The 20,575-nt window shown below is 37.4% G+C and overlaps 1 protein-coding gene across 2 annotated transcripts in view; it reads right to left on the bottom strand.

Moving 5' to 3' along the window:
- The window catches only part of ZNF451 (zinc finger protein 451), an 82,890-nt gene that overhangs the window by 39,694 nt on the left and 22,621 nt on the right, over positions 1-20,575 (bottom strand). For both annotated transcript variants that reach the window (XM_057699490.1, XM_057699491.1), the window contains 4 exons: positions 16,026-16,151; positions 11,239-11,350; positions 6,732-6,882; positions 5,436-5,562 (listed from right to left, as the gene is read on the bottom strand). In XM_057699490.1, the coding sequence (XP_057555473.1) occupies positions 5,436-5,562; positions 6,732-6,882; positions 11,239-11,350; positions 16,026-16,151 (516 nt within the window). The remainder of the gene's footprint in view (positions 1-5,435; positions 5,563-6,731; positions 6,883-11,238; positions 11,351-16,025; positions 16,152-20,575) is intronic.

Here is a 20,575-nt window from a genome sequence, read left to right as displayed (position 1 = left end):
GGTTAAAAGCCTCCTCTATCTGAAAATTGGAAATATTTTTAAGTGTATATTTATATGTGCATGTATATGTATGTGTGCTTGTGTATAAATATAATTTAACCTCTTGTTAATGGTCTTTAGAGTAATAGCCTTAAAAGCTGTATTGTGTCTTCTTAAATTTACCATCATTAACATTAGGGATATTAAAATAGTTTGTGTAGTTGCTTATGAAATGCAACAGGAGGAGTGGCAGGAAATTTACATTTATATTGAACACATATCAAGCACCACATTATGGTTCAAATGTGCTTTTCCACTTAATCCTTTCAACAACCCCATGAAATACTTTTTTCATTATTTACAAATGAGAAAACTGAAGTTTACATAAGTCAACAAAATTACCACTCCCCTCCAAGTTGTACCCTCAAAAGAGAAAAAGCTACCATTCACACCCAGCTTTATAATTTTGGTGGTAAACCCTGTGCTCTTTCCACTGCTCCTCACCCTATTTTATTTTGGTGAGAGCCATGCAGAAGATAACACCCTGTACAACATTCTGCATTCCAATTAGAAGGTCCCAAATAAGAGCACTAAAAGCATTTACTAACAACCAGTTTATACAAATGACCCCTACCTGAAGAATTCTAAGAAAGTAAGCTTTAGTTCAATCGTGAGTTATAAGTGGATTCAAAATAAGCTTGTTTAAATTGTTTGTTCAATAGAATGAACACTGTGATTCTACATAAAATTTTATTGGAATAGACCTATTGCAAAAGTATAGCATATCTGCAACTACCTTCTACAAACTGGGGGAAGGAATGGGAAGTTAAAGTACTCAATTCCTTTTTACCATTATATTTCTACTTACATTAAATCAAAACACATCAAACAAATGTGTATATATAAAAAAAGTAGGACCACAATAAGATACCACTTCACAGATACCCACTAAGATGGCTATTTTAAAAGATAGATAATAAGTGCTGGAAACTATGTGAAGAAGCTGGAACGTTGCGGGTGGGAAAGTAAACTGGTACACTGTGCTGGAAAACAATTTGGCAGTTCTTCAAAACCTTAAATATAATAACCACATGGCCCAACAATTAACTCATTAGAGAAGTGAAAACATGGCCACAACAAAGACGTGTACCTTTGTTTATAACAGCATTATTCACAACAACCAAAAAGCGAAAACCACCCAAGTGTCCACAACTTAACTGATAAACAAATAGCAGCATATGTCCAGACAGAGGCATATGACTTGGCAATAAAAACGATGATGTACTGACATATGCTACAACATGGATAAGCCTAGAAAACACTATGGTAAGTGAAAGAATCTTGTCATGGAGGGCCACATACTGTAGGATTCCGTTTAATGAAATGTCTGGAAAAGGCAAACCCCCAGAGACAGAAAGTAGTGTTGTACTGGTTGCCTCAGGCTGTGGAGGGTGGGCTGAGAAGGGGGAAGAGTCACCTTTGATGACAGAACGGCCCTAGGAACAGAATGAGAGAGTCATAATGCCCACTGACCCACAAGTGACGCTGTGGCACCCTGAGGCTTACAATACAGCCTCCACCATCCCCACCAGCACCAAAAGGGAAAAAAGCAGGAAGCTACCCAGTGACAGACCCGCTGGACAGCTTTTTTTTTCCTGCCATCCTGCGCAGCATGCAGGTTCTTAGTTCCTCAACCAGGGATCAAACCTGTGCCTCCTTCCGAGGAAGTGTGGAGTCTTCACCACTGGACTGCCAGGGAAGTCCCTGGATAGCCTGAATGTCAAAAAACACTAGACACTTGCTACTCAGAGTATGACCCAAAGCCCAGCAGCACTGCCATCACCTAGAAGCTTGTTAGAAATCTTGAATCTAAGACCCCACATCAGATCTACTGAGTCAGAAGCTGCATTTTAACAAGATTCCCAAGTGATTTGTATGCACTTTAAAGTTTGAGAGGCACAAGTCTAGACAGAAGAGACTGGAGATAAAAAGAAAAGGAAAGGGTAGCAAGGCAAACAATGCAAATTGTGGATAGTTTCACACTTTCACTGGAGAACATCATCTTTATGAAACAGAATTCACAGGTATACAATCTTCTAGCGACCTCTTCTGGTTCATTTAAGATACGTAATAACAACCAGTGTACCAGTTCCTTCTGAATCCTTGTGACAGACACTCCAAAGAATAAGAAATAAACAGCTTTTACTAAAATCTATAAGTCAGGCCCTAAGTACTTTATATCATATTATGTTTTCTCTCAACAATCTTGTACGTGAGTATAACAATTCCACTTTAGAGATGAAGAACTAAGCTCACAGATGTGCTATAACTTGGTGAGAACACACAGCTAATAAAAGTGACAGTGGAATCCAGGTATGTGTGACACCAAAGCCTCTGCTCAGTTTTACCATATTGCTTCCCAGAAAGCAATATCATAAATTTACTTCCCGGAGACACAGCAAAAAGGAGGACAAAACAGCACAGAATGAGTGATTCCCAGGAAAAAAGGAAACACATTAATGAAATTTGGGAAAACACAAATGAGAGCATTAATTTTAAGGTTAAAATATTTACTCAGATTTACTGAAGAAAAAAGAAAAATATGCTTACAGCGTGGAATAGAAAAACATGCCCTGAAAGAACTCTAGTTCTGAAAACGGTAGAATACTAATGACCCGCTGAAAACACTAAAAAACTATGGAATGTAGTTGTACCCTTTTCCCTTCTCTCCCCAGACCTGTGTCAGGGCACTAGACAGCCCTATCATTTCTTTCTTCAATGTGTCTTTTGAGTCCACTTTAAGGTCTTTATTCTAAATGTGATTACCTAAGTAAACCCTTTTCTCAACTCAAAGCTAAATTTCTGCCAAAGTCACCTAAATTGGTCTCCTTGTCCACATCTTTGACTCCACCCTGAACAATGGTGCCACTGTAATACCACTGAATCTCTTCGGTGTCCCTAAAAAAGGAGAAGGAATTTGGTTCTAGAATTTAAAGTCCCCCTAGCTCTGAAGATATAAGCATCATTTTCATCATGTCACATCCTGTGATAGTGCCAGTATCTTGCCAATACCAAGTTTAAATTTTGTGCCTTTAGAGTCAAGTTACTACTTGTGTTGGGAGTCCCCAGGACAATCCCCAGGCTTGGTGGCTGGTTGGGACTCACAGTTGTACTCATGGCTATGATTTATTACAGCAAAAGAACACAAAGGGGAAAAAGCACACTGGGCAAAGTCCAGAGGAAACCCGGTATGAGATTCCAAGGGCCCTTTCCCAGCGGAGACACACAGAACATACTTAACAATGAGTTGGGACAATGCACGTAAACAACACCTTAGAGACTCAGTGCCCAGGGGGCCAGGTCACACTTTCCTAGCACAGACCAAAATTCCAGACCTCCACACGGAAAGCAGGTGCTCAACATAAACCCCACTGTATGCACCAACAGTTCAGGCACAAAAAGCCGCTCATAAGAGATTCACAGGGACCTGCCAAATCCAAGTTCCCAGACAGCAGCCCAGTGTCAACCTTGCAAGCAAGTCTGTCCAAGGAAAGACGTCTCAGGCCTGCTATGTTACCTGTACTCTGCATACTAACTATTCCCATATTTGCTATTCTCTGTAGGTTCTTGTTCAAACCTTCCTGGGATGACAGCACTTGTCCTTTCCATCTACTCAAATCCAAGCCTGGAGGACCACTTCTCCTCTGCAGTGCTCTGTCACCTTGTCCCGCTACTCCTCTCCCCTTCTTCTGAACTCCTATTTCACCTGATGATGTACCATTACAGCTTATTCATTCTAGAGCACATGGATTCCTCTCATACTACGGTGACTCATCAGGGCTGAACAAGACACAGGCTCCCCAAAACTAATGACTGAGTATATAACAAACTTGGCGTCAAGAGGTGTGTCCATCCTGGGAACACTCTCCAGCACCAGAACAGGGGTAAGTCAACCTCAGAATTCAACCAGAGACACCTGAGAGCACCAAGTCTTCATTTTCTTTGTGAACCTATACAAAATCCAAGTTATTACCCACATGACTTTTCAAGTATAGGTCTAGAGATAGCCAAATTCTGAAAACATCGTTTAAAGAAAAACCCGCTACTCTCTGGACAGCAGCATTTTACTATTTCAAAACCTAATATTTACTCAGCAAATACATAGGATCTTCTCATAGGTTTTTAGGTACAAGGATATTTAATGTGTTATTGTTCTTAATAATAGAAAAATGTAAACAATTAATACATCTAATAGGAAATTAAATTAACTATAACATAGTCATACAGAATACCATTCATTGACTTTAAATGTACATACTGACTCAACAAACATTTAAACATTTATGTTTACAACACACTGCTTTTCTTAATTATGAAACAAATTTAGATACTTTATCCTATGTAAAAATATTTATATATGGAGAAAAGCAGAAATATACACATAAAAATGTTAATTCTTATCTCTATAAGTGAGATTAAGAGCGATTTCTTAAGAGAAAGAAAAATACCATATGGTGTCACTTATATATGGAATCTAACATACTACACAAATGAACCTATCTACAGAACAGAAAGAGAATCACAAACATAGAAAGCAGACTTGTGGTTGCCAAGGGGGAGGGGAGATGGAGGAGGGAAGGTCTGGGAGTTTGGGGTTAGCGCAGGCAAACTATCATACACAGGGTGGATAAACAACAAGGTCCTATTGCATAGCACAGGGAACTCTATTCAATATCCTGGGATAAACCATAATGGAAAAGAATATGAAAATAAATGTTCATATAACTAAATCACTGTGCTGTACAGCAGAAATCAACACATTGTAAACCAACTATACGTCAATAAATTGCTTGTTTAGTATTTTAAAATTTTTCCACAATGAGCATATTGCACAGTTAACATTTTGTAATGTTAATCTGTGAGACATCTAATATCAAGTGTGGTAAATACTTGTTACAGAGTTCTTTATTACACTGAATTTGCTAATATCATGAATCAATCTCTTGTCCCTTGAGATTTAACACTTAATGCGAGTCACATAACACAGCCTTTTAAATAACAGATCTATTTCTTAATACCAGCATTAACAAACAAATCATCATTAACTGCATGGCTCCAACAATTCAACCAGTAGTGAACGGCAGTGCACCTGAGAATAATGTTCTGGCTATCATGTGACTAACTCACAGAACATCTTGAACAAAGTAAGTTAATTTCACAGAGCAACTCAATAAAAATGATAACCTTTAAGCCTCCTGGCTTTCAGCTACCAGGGTTACGTGTCCACAATAATTTAATGTTCCAAGTCATTTTACTCTCCATAGAGAGTCACAATTTTGAACCTTACGTGCATCACTGTTGACTGCAAGCCTAAGAGCAGCAAGAAAACACCTATATTCCATTCCACAGTTTTCTAGGAAAAAAACACCCACTCTCAGCTTGGGACATGCTCTTACCTTAGCAGAAAGGTGATCCCTGTACTGCTGCTGAGTAACAAACTCTTTACAACACACTACACACGCAAAGGAGCTGACGGAAGGTCCGTGAAGTGTAATTGTTGGATCACATGGAGAGTGATCAAACCTACTTGGCAAAAGAGAGGTAACATGAGAAAATCTGACATTCTAGGGGCAGAACTATGTTGCTTCATTTGTTAAGCTAGACACACACACACACACACACATATTCAGGACTTTACACTTTGTCTACTTAAATATTAAATAACATTCTTTATATTCAAGAAATATCAGTGGCTCCCATATGCCATGCAATCTCTTCAAACAGTGACCAACAGCTTAAGATTTCATAAAAGTACTCAAGATCCAAAAACATGGATTTAAGCATGTCTTGCCAAACTAGTAAACTTCCAGTATGAAAACTGTACAGCCATCATCTGTTCCCTCTCGCCTTATACCATAAAACTCACAAATAATTGTAAATGAACCATTGGAATAATAATTTCATGTCAAGATTTCTGGTACACACCTATTTCCTAAAAATGGCTTTTAAGATTACTTTTAATGTCATTTTAACCATTTAACAAATTTGTGTCATTTTAAACTGTCTCAAAGACTTTTAAAAAGTACTTAAAATACAGTTATCTGTAGAATGCTGAAGCCCCTCCAGAAGGCTCTACTAGTTAGGTAAGGTGTAAGTAGGACGAGACATCTGGAGAAGAGAAGGCTTAGAGCCCCCAGCTCTCAATTCTCATCTTTTAACTGTGAAAAAGGGAGATGGTGAAGATAATACTTAACGCCTTTAATATTGCCTTCCCTTGATATTTACTTTCTCAAAGCTCTACTATTCAAAAATTCAGTAAATTAATAAGATGGATTTCATAAATAGAACATTTATTGTTAACTTTAGTACATTTGGTTTGCCTTTAGCATTTATTTTGTAATGCCATATTAGCTTTCTATAGGCTAGCCCAAATATCTGTAAGTGCTTTTTGTCTCTTGAAATTTGCTAAATGCTGGATTTGCTAACAGACTGGATTTCTCGAAAACTGATCCAAATGCACATCAGTGCAAAAAGTCTGGTCAGAATTTTATGAGACATATTAGGACTGAATATCACTAAAATAACCTGATTTCAAGCCTTTGAGGAAGCCTAAGAAATGTAAATTGGAAAAAAATTATATCATAATAGCACAGAACAATGAGTTTGGAATATAAAGCTATAACCACAACGGCAGAAGTGCATCATGCTTTCACTTCACCTTCAGCATCCACTATTCTGAATATCACACTTACCTTTTCAAATGTCCTAAGAGAAGGTGCCCATTATCGAACTGCTTGTTACAATGCATTATGGGACATGAAATTGGTTTCCCAGACACTCGTATTTGGCCTCCTCTTCGGAATGAACTTTTTCTTCCAGAATTAATCGTGCCTGTTTTGAGTCCTGCATCATTGGAATATAAATTCTTAAGTTTCTATTTCAGATACTTGTCCTTTGGACTGGTAATCAAAATTATGAAAAAACAATGAAAAACGTGCAGCATCAACGGAGTGATCCTACTTGTAATTAAGTGTTTACAAACTTTCTTATAAAAGATATAACAACCAAAAAGTAAATAGCTATTTGGGACAAGGAAAGCTGTTAACATCTCCAAGTTACACTATCTTGAGGAAAAAAACTATTCCCTGAAGTTCAATAGCCAAGAAATGTCAAAGATGAAATATATTTGAAAACCAGTTGCTCTACAGAACCCCTATACCTGCCTCCCTTCTTTTCGTTTACATAAGTTGGCAAACATTTTTTCTTCCAATTCTCACTTTCTCTTTTAACTATCTTAAACACATTATAAGGTTTAGTTATATTATAGAGGACCTGGGTTCTAAGAATATATGTCAAACAATGTAACCGGGAGGGTGGGAAGGAGTGGAAAGGACAGACAGACAAGCAGAATGCTTTAATTATTCCCTATATCCTGGTCCATTCTTCATCCCTTTTCTTTCTTTATGATCTTGGTCTTACAGTCACACGCTTTCTAGACTTAGCCAAATTGTCTTCCTAGGCAAACTCCCAATACATGTTACACAATGAAAAATTTAGAGTTATGCTGTATAAACAAAGAATTGTAAAAACTGCCAGGAGGACTCTGATATATACTGTAGATAGTCTGATTTATTATCTTTTATTATTATTTCTTGTAAACTGTTTCACTCAAATACCATGAATATTTCATACAACAAAAAACTGTGTATTTATCTTTATGGCAGTTTCTACAAAGCCCCTAAGCATTTAACTAGAATAAACGTTATTCCTTTAACATCATCTATGTAAGATCCCCAAATGGTTATATGTTGAAGGTTTCCATGCTCTTCTGCTGTTTTGGGGGGAAATGCCTCTATTAAACACTGCCAAAATGCTTATAAATGTGTTCTACCAGCAAACAATGACTAACGTAGCATTAATCACATTAAAAGAAGCATTAACAATACATCTTTTTATCTTTAATTTTTTTAATGCAGTCATAATTATAATAATTTTTATTTACTGTCCATCCACATTCCAGGTGTTGCCTATTTAGCCAAACAGAGGTTCTCGATAAAAATAAAAGTGCAGAAAACAATCAACTGAAAGAAAATAAGCTTTATCCATGGAAAGGCAAAATACAGAGAGATTTAAACAGCTCTTATCCTTAAATAGTATAGAGTATTTTTTGTTTTTTTTTTAAGCTCTTTATTGGAATATAATTGCTTTACACTCTTGTACCAGCTTATGAGGTACACCAAAGTCAATCAGCTTTATTTATACACATATCCCCATATACCCTCCCTCCCACGACTCCCCCCCACCCTCCCCTTCCCAGCCCTCTAAGGCATCACCCATCGAGTTGATCTCCCTTTGTTATATAGCAACTTCCCACTGGCTATCTATTTTACAGTTGGTTAGAGTATTGTTTTTAAATTACTAAGTATTCAAATGTGTGGAAACTGGCCTAACTATAAAATTCTATAAAAAATAAAAGATGGATTTCCAGTTGAGTAATTATAAATACAGTACTTAAACTACTTCCAATCAAAGAACTGAATTATAATTGTTGGATACTTTGGAATAGATTGAACAAGTCCCTCAATGCTACTGAGAAACAGACTCTCACTTTTTATGACTGATGAGAACAATGCCATCTCTGTTTTCCCCAGCTCTCCTCTCCGCAAAGATTTCAGCACTCTCTGAAGCCCATGTGTGCAACGGCACCGCACCAAATATAGCTCAATGCTAAAGCAGCTGTGCTAGCAAGAGACCCCAGACTTCAGTGTTACAGAGTGGGAGGGATCAAGCAAAAAGACTAAAACAATCACATAAAGAGAGCATTAATTAAAGATCTTAACTCAAGGCACAAGCTTATCTGCCTCCAATGAACCAGGTGTGACCTGAAGTGATATATCGATACAATACCGTATCTTGCTAAGAATCTTAAAGACACAGCTAAGTGACTCATCTGTTCCCACCTGGCCCACTCAGAGAAATATATTAACAGATGCTCACAAATTCAATTCACCATGAGTTAAAATATTCTGACAATCACGGAGGCCAGAGATTAGGCCTAAAGAGACATATTACTGGCCCAACAATCATTCTAGACACGTTAGAGTCATAGGAGATGAATGGTTTTTTCACAAGAGATCTTGTAAGATTAAGCCTTGTAGTTCTAGCCCATTTTCCTATCAAAATCACATACGAATCTCCTCAAATCTACAGTTCCCCTAGAATTGTCTCTAGAGGTAAGGCCCAGACATGTATTTAAGACTCCCAGGTGATTCTGATGCAGCTAAGGACCATAATTTCTAAGTATTTTTTCTAAAATAGGTCTGGAATGCCAAACAATTCTTTTGTTTAGTTGAATGACAGTCATATTTGGAACCCAAGTTCTAGGCTTCTTTTCTGTATTCATATGCAAATACTTACAGCCCACTCTGTATAATATTCACCCAACACTTATTGGACATCTCTATGCTGAGCCTTCTTTTTAGGCACTGACAATAAAAAGGATTAATAAGCCTTAGACTCTGTCTGCATGGAGCATATGTATCTAGTAAAAGACACAGACATGTAAATATATCAATGCAACATACCCGGGTAAAAACCCATATGAGAGTACTTCCATTTTGTTTTGTAACATTTTTTTTATAATATGCAAAAAACCACAAAAATGAATTGGACAGAAGTATACTAAAATGTTAATAGGCTGTTTTTATTTTTTAACGAAAACTATAAGATCTCTGTTTTTCTGTCTGTATGTTTAATGTATGTTTATGTATATACATTAAAGATATGCTATTTTTCTACCTCCACGAAAAAAAAAAATGTTAATAGACTGTGACTGTGGAAGGTAACATTTTGGGCAATATTTTTCCTACGCTTCATATTTTTCTCCACTTTTCAAATTTTCTAAAATGACCAAGTATTACTTTTGTAGTTATCTCCCCATTTTTCAAAAGCATCCATGTTATAGGCACAATCATAACAGCTTCCATTTTAGAAGAAAACCTGGGTAGCAGTCAGCATGGGACATGAGGAAAGCATTGTCACCTATGCCTGATGTTCTTTCCTAGTCAGGTGAAAGCCAGGGGGCTTGAGGAGAGATGATAATTTAAGATGTTCTGACTTCAGCAATGCTTATGATTCTCTCCTTGTTTTGTACTCAGTGCGTTAAGAAAAGAGCATCTGGAGTCACAATTTTCATTAGAGTAAAAACCCATATGAGAGAAATGAATAAAGCACTAAGGGATCAAAGACAGCTGAGCAACCAAACTTAAGCAGACTAAATAAACCTAGCAACCTGTAGTACTGAATGTTATATGTGGGGCTAACCCCACAGACAAGTAAGAAAAAAAGAGGAAAAGGTATTTAAAAAGGTGGATGGGGCAAGGTGGGAGTTTGCCAGGCACAAGCACATTGGGAGATAAGAACAAAATACAGTTTCAGGGAGTGGTCAAGTGTCAAAATATCTACAAATTATTGGAATTATTTTAAAAGTGGCAATTTGATTCTATTCAAAGAAAAGCCCACTGAAAACTATAGAACAAGATATCTAGGTTCAAAGTTAAGCACTGCATACACAGATATTTCTAAGACTTTTTGCAATTAAACTTTCTGCTGGATTAAATCCACAGCTAAGGTTTCTGAGGATACCCCAAGCCTTTAAGGGCTCAGTGGGTCTTCTACAAGACAGGCTAGAAAAGTTGCCATGATGGGACTGTCCTACTGGCTCTTAAAAATTCTATCAAATTATCTGGTGGGAGGAAAATGCTCCACAGTGACTCTTCCAGGACTCTGAGGCCTCCAAAGAGTTAGTAATGAAGAAGCTGCCCAATTTAGACAAGCCTCCCACATGGCCACTTCCTTAACAAAATAACTACATAGGCTGCACTGACAAATGCATAAGTAAATGCTAATCCTTTCCAACTCAGCTTAAATTCCATTTCCATAGAGAAGCCTGACCTCAAATAACCTGTTACACAGGTTTATTTACCTGTTTATTAACCTCCCATAGAGGGTAATAACTAGGAGACATACGAATGAATAAATGAGCAATATCTGATCAGTTCAAGGATTACTTACACTCAAAATACACTTTTGCCAAAGTAGGAAGACAATTGGCAAAGCAGGCCTCCTGCTGTTAAGTATCACTGAACTAAATTTCAATACTTTATATACTTATTAGCAACTGAATAAAACAGACACAACGCTTTAAGGCTTTAGGGAAGCTTGGTAACCTTATGTTCCACTCTGATCTCTAAAGAATACCTGGCATTTTTAACCACTGGTCCACACACAGTCTCGCTGCTTCTGTATCAGAATGTCCTCGAATAAATTCCAATTCTTGTAACCCATGAGCATGCTGAAAATCAATTTTTTCCTAAAGATATTAAGAAAAAAAATCAATTAACCAAGGTTACTAATCTGGTTTCCTTAAGAAAATGATTTTGTCACAACAGTGATCAAAAAATACTGATTACCCTTTATCCCTGTAACTGCTCACCTAGAACTATATTTTAAAGAGATAAGTCAAACCTAACATTCATGCTCTTAAGATTTTGATCCCAATGTCATCTACATTTGCACAAAGTTTGCAACAAGTTAATCTCCAACAATAGGGTACTGTTTAAGTAAATTATGGCGTGTACATTTCATGAAAGTTATTAGAAACACTAACCAAACTTTCTCATTAAAGTAGGAATATATTTTTGATATCAAGTGGGTCACCAAGTAGTAACAAACAAAGCCAAATATAAACAAAGATTACGTCAAGCTATATGTAACTCTATATCCAGAGAGGGAAAAAAGGCAGAAAATAAATATGATAAATGTCAGTGACTATCTCTGGAATGGCAATATGAATGATTATTTTTGTCTTTAAACTTTTATACATTTTTTCAAATTTTCCATATATAGTCTGAAGTATACAGACACCTATTAAATATCTGTTCAATGAATAGCATAAGAGCAGACACTCATTAGTACTTGATATGTTCCAGTATAAATCACCTATTGCATCTAGATCAAAGGTTGGCAAACTTCTTCCATAAAGGGCCACAGGGTAAATATTTTAGGCTTTGCAGCCCATAGTCTCTTTTGCAACTATTCAACTCTGCTGCTGCAGCAAGAAAGCAGCCATAGATAATATGTAAACAAACAGGTATGGCTATGTTCCAATAAAGCTTTATTTACAAAAACAGGCAGTGGGCCAGTGCCAACCACTAAACTACTCGTAGATGCTTTAGATCAGGGGTCCCAAACCCCCAAGTTGCAGACCAGTACCAGTCCGTGGCCTGTTAGGAACTGGGCTGCACAGCAGGAGGTGAGCGGTGGGCAGGTGAGCGAAGCTTCATCTGCGACTTCCCATCGCTCGCATTACACTACCATCCCCATCCGCCCCCCATCCCGTCTGTGTAAAAATTGTCTCCACAAAACCAGTCCCTGGTGCCAAAAAGGTTGGGGACTAGACTGCTACAGTCTCTAAATCTTTCTAGTTATGTTATTGATAAATCTATTTGCATACTCTAATCATGCTGTATCTCACAAGTAACACTTATTAACCACCTAGCATGTGCCAGGCACTATTCAAAAGCATCTTAGATCTAATTCTCACAAAAACTCTATGAGATAGGTACTATTATTGTTCCCATTTTATGATGGGAAAACTGAGGCACCGGAAGGTCAAATTGCACAAGGATAAACAATAACAGGATTTAAACTCTCATTCTCCAATCTGATTCTAGAATCCATGCACTTAACCAGTACAGTAAGTCCCCTATATGCGAACCTTCAAGTTGCAAGCTTTCAAAGATGCGAACGTGCATTCACATGTCCAATTACATAAGTTAGTTCACGTCTGGTGTACACTGTCACATGTGTGCATCCTCTACAAGTAGTTGTGCTATTGTGTACTTTACTTTGCAGTACTGTATAGAGTACAGGAGTACAGTATCTTTATTTCAAGCCCAGGATCTCCACTAGTCAGAAATTCTTGCCTGTTCACTGGATGCCAGCCCCTGTATGCCAGCTGCTGTACTGTATTACCACACTTTTCAAGCTGTACTGTAAGATTAAAATTTTTTTTATTTTTTGTGTTTGTTTTTTATGTATTATTTATGTGAAAAGTATTATAACAGTACTATATAGCCAATTATGTTAGCTGGGAACCGAGGCTAACTTTGTTGGACTTACAAACTGGACTTATATGAACACGCTCTCGGAACAGAACTCGTTCATATGTAGGGGACTTACTGTACACTGTGCTGTGTCTCAAAAAGGTTGTTATATCCTTAAAAAGAAATCACAAAGCCACAAACGCTGGATTTGCAAGAAATAGACTAGAATATTGAATGACCTAGTTAGCAATATAAATAGATCTTCTACCAGCAAGGGTAAGTAGGGGGACAGGGGGGTCAAGATTTTAATCTGAAAAAAATCTTCTGTACAACTTTGTTCTAAGTATGGCCATAGAATACCAATTCTCCAAAGATGTTAAAAATTCTCTGTAATCAAATTAAGTAAGCACAGAACCACTGGTTTCAATAAAGAGTTCAAAAGGTGCCTTCAGTGCAGGACTTCCAAAACCTTAAGTGCTCATGCACGTGTGATTTTCCATACAGTGAACAGACAGTATCCCAACTTGATAAGTCACCAAATTACTCTTTTTTTTTCTTTTCTCAAAGTGTATCCTATAGCAGTGGTCCCCAACCTTTTTGGCACCAGGGACTGGTTTTGTGGAAGACAATTTTTCCACAGACAGGGAGGGGGCGGGGGGAGGAATGGTTCAGGCGGTAAGATGAGCGATGCAGAGCTGCAGATGATGCTTCAGTCGCTTGCCGCTGCTCACCTCCTGCTGTGCGTCCTGGCTCCTAACAGGCCGTAGACTGGTACCAACCCATGGCCCAGGGTTTGGGGACCCCTGTCCCACAGGATCAGGGTTCTTAATAATATGCTGTGGGAAACAAAATTTGTTTATCCAAAGAAAGTAATATAGCAAAACTCTGGTAGACTATAAAGACATTTTCTTATGTACAAAATTAAACCATCTATCAGAGTTCCTTACAAAAATCTTAAAAATCAAACGAAAAAAAAACCCTTCAATTAAATAAATATAATTGAGGTTAAATATTACTGCATGCCGGCCAATAGCCTACTCATTTTAAACTACTGCCAATAATTAAAAATAAGCAGGTTTTTTTTTTTTTTAAAGAAAGTTCTCTGGCATTTCTCACAATACATTTGAACTCTGCGGCCATACATAGTTAATGCCCAAAAAACATTTGCTGGCTGAAATCAGCCCCCAATTAGCCACCCTTTTCCTGTCACCCAGCTATTTCCACACACATTAGGGGTACATCCCTTCATGAAAGGCATCTTAACTCCTGGAGTATTAACAAGCAAAGATGGTAACTGGTCAACTAGTCAAGCACAACACATTATCTCTAAGTGACTTATCCAGTGAAGATTTTAACAAATTTTCTTTAAAACCTTTCCATCACAAAAGATGGACAATCCACTTTACAGTCAGACGCCAACAATTCACAAAGGCCTAGAAGAGCAGGAAGACATTTTCTACTGTATTTTTAGTCACAGTTAATACTTACTAAAATTCTTCAAGAATTAGTTTTATTTTAATTTCATTATCTTCCTTTCTGGGTAGTTTGTTTTGTTTTTGTTTTCTGTCATCTGGTTTTAAAAAACAAGTTATATATAAGGAGAACCAAATAAGAAAAAAAAAAAATCATGAATGGACAGCACGCAATGAGCTAAAGTATCTGTATGAGTCAGTTTCTCTCTTAGAAAAAAATGAAATCTAGATAACTTTATTCTTTACAATTGGATAAACAAAAATTTCAAAGTTTCAAAATATTTTCTCCAACGCTAAGGTAAAGTCTTTAATACAATGAATGAACATTTACACCAGTAAAACTGAAACTACCCTTGAGAAAAATTCTAGTTTTCATAGTGACTGTAAGATTCTGAAGTTATCACAGAAGCTTTATTACCTATGTGGTGTTAACATGATCTGGGAAAAGAAGTGAGCATTATTGAGGAAATGGGCAGAAAAGGAGGACAGCTTGCAAACCACTCCTCTCTCAAAGAGACTTTCCCCATGACCCATAAACAACACACATAAAACAGTCTGGGGAAAGAATCTTCCTTAAAATTGAATAGTGTCGCTGCTAGAAAAGTAATAATTCTTTTTTGAAAAAAATATCACTAATGTATTAAGTATTTTAAACATACAGTTAGAATACTATACGCTAACTTAATTGGTATTACATTATAAAGTTCCCAAACAAAGCGACTTCTAAATTTAAAGAAGACTGATTAGGAGATACTAAAACAGAGGCAACAGAAATATATAAATTTCTTTATAATAACCAATGGAACACGGAATCAAAAACAACATGGTAAAATTATGCCATGATTTCTATTTCCATTTTTAAACTCCCGGTAGGAAGCCATTTTTACCCAACTTGCCAACATTCTACTCCTAATAGACATTTGGCAATACTAGGGTAGTTATTTAAGGTTGATTTCATTTGGTGCCTTCTAAAGGCACCAAAGTCAAGGTTTTAAAAGGTTTATATCATGCAAGCATCTAAATTAGGCTTCATTTTCCACAAAGCAGCTCTTCTACCACTCTAATGCAATAACCTGAAGGGAGAGGCTGAAGTGGAAGTGGTCTGGCTCTTCTTAGTAGAAAATAACCTTTCAACAGCTTATATCTACAGAAGCCCTGATAAACTGTGATGAAGTAACTAGAAACCCTTAACTGCTCACCAGCTTAAGGAACCCCATGATTTTTAATTTCCAAAAATACAGTCCACTCAATTCTATTTTTTCTTCTGTTTGTGCACATATGTGATCAGAATCCAACAAATGAAAACATGTAAAAAGCCACCATGAATTACTACCAAATCATTGAGTTATGTAGGCTTCATGCTACACTTGGATCCAATTATACATTTTTTGATTATACAAGTGTCTCTTTAACTTTCTTATAAACAATTCTATAATCTGGTAAAACATCAATTAAAACAGCCACATACCCTGAATGCTCTATTCTTCTCTTCTTTCTGCTGTTTCTCCACTTCAACATGGCGGGCTAGACGAGCCAGAGTCAAGGCGACTTTATCCTTCTGATGGTCAATATGGTCTTTACGCTTAACATTATCCTATAATTGAAAAAACAAGTTTAATTCCTTTTAGCTAACAAAATTAGCATTGGGATAACATATATCCATTTACCAAAGAGTTATTGTACTAAAGAACCATTTACCTTTTTTTAAATTTAATTTTTATTTTATATTGGGATATACTTGATTTACAATGTTGTGTTAGTTTCAGCTGTACAACAAAGTGGTTAATTTATATTGACCCATACATCCATTCTTTTTCAGATTATTTTCCCATATAGGTTATTACATAATATTGGGTATGGTTCCCAGTGCTATACAGTAGGTCCTTGTTGCTTAAGGAACTATTCACTTTTATCATCATCAAATTTCTAAGAACCGACACTTTAAAAATATTTTTATTTTATTTTATTTTTTGCTGTGTCGGGTCTTTGTTGCGGCATGCAGGATATTCCTTGCAGCATGTGGGATCTTTCATTGCGGCGAGTGCACTCAGTAGTTGCGGTGCGAGGGCTTCTCTCTAGTTGTGGCACGTAGGCTCAAGCACGTAGGCTCTCTAGCTGTGGCTTGAGTGCTCAGTAGTTGCAGTGCATGAGCTTAGTTGCCCCACACCATGTGGGATCTTAGTTTCCCGACCAGGAATCAATTCCACATCCTCTGCATTAGAAGGAGGATTTCCTGGACCACCAGGGAAGTCCCTGCTTTATATTTTTAAGTTGTAGTATTTCATAGGACAGCCAGTCACCCACGAGTATCTTTGGTTTTCAAAAAGCTACATAACCTATTAATTATCCTTATTTACCTTATAATCATCTGGATATTGAAAAGTCTGGCACTGCTTTGCTCTGAGCCTGTAAGGTAATGCCAAGCCATTAGTCTACCTCCCAAAAGGTCTAATAGCACCAATGTCCTTGGTTCTGGCTTTTTGGCAATTCCTAGACAGTATTTACGTAAGAAAAATTATTGATAAAAAAGCATAGATCTAACTTCTGTTTTCTGACCCAATATGTAAGGAAGGAGCTTAGAAGTCGCCACTCCATCCTAACAAGTAAAAAGCTAGAACAAACTGTAAAGTCAACAACCTCTCTTAGATCCACCAGAGAAGTAAAATCACCGTGAAAGTAACTGATTGATGTAACAATAGGAGAGACAGAGGGGTAGATACAGAGAATCACAACTGAGTGGAGCAGAAACCCATGACTGGAAACCTCGGGACCAGTGCTGGGGAGGAAAACCTGAACTGTAACTGACCAAGTTACAGTTGGTCAGTTTGGACAAATTTTAACAAGACTTAAACTCCAGGAGGACCCAGTGAAGAGGGGGGACCTTACTCTTTTGTGAGTTTACCTCCAGAAGCTCTACCAGGTTCTCACAGTGACTAGAGAAAAATCCCACTGTGTTTCCAGCAGTGGGGAGAAGAAAAGCAAGCATTCTGAAATACGTCAGAGCATTCTGTCCTTAACGATGCCTGCCCTCAAGAGAAACTAGAGCCTTGCCAACCTGGGAGATGGGAAATAGGTTATTTCAGGCTGCTGCAGCCACCCTCCAGGAGAGGCGAAGGCCTGAGAAACACCAACGGGTTCCCAGTCCTGGGGCACGGGCTCTCTGACGCTGAGGCCCGTCACACCCAGCACCACCACTCCCCCAGCCTCACCACTCATCACTAAAGGCCTGTTTACCGCGGTTCCCTTGACCCAGGACAGTACGGCCACCTTTCAATGAGAAAGTTACCATACCAAAGGGCAAAAAACAACAGTTTGAAGAGTCTGAGCAAGCAAAGAATGGCGGACCTGGCAAGGATATTGGAATTACCAGATCAAGAATTTAAAACCACCATGATTACTATGCTCTGATGAAAAAAGGAGACAACATGCAAGACAGATGTGTAATGTACGAGAGATGGAAATCCTAAGAGAGAACCAGAAAGGAATCACAAATCAAAAATACCACAACAGACAGGAACAGTGCCTTTGATGGCTCCCAGCAGACTGCACACCACAAAGGAAAGAATCTCCGTGCCTGAGAACATGTCAACAGAAACTTCCAAAACTGGACCCAAAGAGAAAAAAGACTGAAAACAAAAACGAACGAGAATATCCAAGAACTGTTACAAAAGATGCTGCATATGCATAATGAGAATACCAGGGGAAGAAAGAGAGAAAGGAACAGAGGAAATGTTTAAGACAATAACGACCGATAATTCCCCCAAATTAATGTCAGACACCAAACCACAAATCAAGGAAGAAATAAAACCCTCTTTCTTTGCAGGTGACACGCTCTTCCTAAGAAAAAAGACATGCAGATAAACCAAACAGTAGTTAGGGGTGACATAACCTGTGTAATGAGATATTTGTAACAACTTTATTCATAAACTTGGAAGCAATCAAGCAGCTTTAGTAGGTAACTTGATAAACTGTATACATCCAGATGATGGAATACTATTCAGTGCTAAAAAGAAATGAGCTACCAAGCCATGAAAAGACATGGAGGAATACCTAAATACATAGTACTGAATGAAAGTAGCCAATCTGAAAAGGCTACATACTGTATGGTTCCAACTATATGGCATCCTGGAAAAGGCAAAACTATGGTGACAGTGAAAAAAGATCAGTGGCTGCCAGGGGTGAGGAGAGAGGGAAGGATGAATTGGGAGGCACAGAGGAAATCTAATCTATCGGAGGATTTTTAGGGTAGGAAATCTATTCTATATGACACTGTAAAGGTAGATACCTTATTACATTTATCCAAACCCACAGAATGCACAACACCAAGAGTGAAGCCTAATGTAAACTATGGACTCTGGGTGATAATGTATCAACACAGGCTCACAGATTACTCCAAATGTACCCCTACGCTGTGGGAAACTGATAATGGGGGAAGCTATACTGAGGGGTAGCAAGGTATATGGGAAATCTCGTCCTCTTTTTTTTTTTTTGCTGTGAACCTAAAACTTTTCTAAAACATAAACTCTATTAAAACTATTTTTCTAGGGACTTCCCTGGTCGTCCAGTGGGTAAGACTCTGCACTCCCAACACAGGTGGCCTGGGTTCAATCTCTGGTTGGGGAACTAGATCCTGCATGTACTGCAACTAAAGTCTGCATGCCACAACTAAGACCCGGTGCAGCCTGCATAAATAAACAAACAAATAAATTAAAAATTTTAATGTTTTTCTACCAGAAAGATTGGGTAGAATCTACTAACTAAAATATCCCTTTTTAGGCAAATCAATCATATATGCACAACCCAAATTTTATCTAAATTGGGACAGAGTTACATCAACCACCAAACAGCAGATGTGATTTTCCAAGTACACGGAAGTTCCACTGAAGTGAGCGTATATAACAAGGCCGAGGTGGTATTTTTAGTACAAGGCTACAGCGTTGCAGTAAAGAATGTTCACGGGATCACTATATGTGGCAGTAGTCCCAAACTAACATTCTGACCCCTTGGCCAGCCTATACCACTGCACCAGATAGTAGGTGGCATCTTACCGACTACAAAATGTCCTTTCACAAGTCATAGGACAATGCCGCTTATTAAAAATGAGTTATAAAAAGTTATTTATCTGAGCTCTGATCCTTTAGAAGAGACAAGTTTTATCTCTGTGTCTTAAAAGCAAGTTAAATTTACTCTTTGGGAAGATAAAAAATTAATCTCCTTAAAATGTAGGTACCACCTTGAGAAGGAAATGTAGAGTAGATTCTAAAAGAAGTTTTAATTTAAGGAAGTTAACAATGTTTAAGCATGGACCTAGAGTGTGTTTGTTTTCCTGACAGAGATAACATTTTTTAAAGTTTTAAATGCTACCAAAAGTCATGCTTGGTAGGCCCAGTAAACCAAGGTCACGTTAAGAGTTGAGACAGACAAGGCGCAAACTAGGATTTACCTACACAATATGTTGTTGTGTCACAACAGTGGGAATATTCTGGAGACAGGAAGAAAGCCATGTTTTGGATTAAAGTAATAAATCCTAATCCAGGAAGAATTACCTTGAAATGATGGTTCCACTATCATTTTACTTTTTCCTAAACCATGACAAAATAACCATTCTGAATTACTTCCCAAGTTATACTCATTTAGGAAGGCTTTACATAATATTCATTCTTCTTAAAGTTTACCTTAAAGCACAAGTAACGATCCCCTGATTTACAACATAAATTATAAACTCTGGATGCAAAGCTAAATGAAAACTAATGTCAGAAATACAGTAATTACATATCCAAAAGGAAAATATTTTAGTAACCTACTAGTCACAAAATATAAGTATGTTCCTAAAACTTTACTCCCTTCAAGCTATACACATATGCAAGGAAGATAATTTACCCTTTAATCAACATTTAAACTTTTGTTTGGATCTTATCAACTTCATTCTAAAATTAATCTCTAGCCCAAGAACTTTACCTTTTAAAGGTCAAGTAAGTATAACTTGTTGGTATTAAGTTGTTAAAATTATTTTTCTTA

This window comes from Hippopotamus amphibius, chromosome 11, assembly GCF_030028045.1.
Source record: "Hippopotamus amphibius kiboko isolate mHipAmp2 chromosome 11, mHipAmp2.hap2, whole genome shotgun sequence".
Lineage (NCBI taxonomy): Eukaryota > Metazoa > Chordata > Mammalia > Artiodactyla > Hippopotamidae > Hippopotamus > Hippopotamus amphibius.
This window is presented reverse-complemented; position numbering and strand designations above follow the sequence as displayed.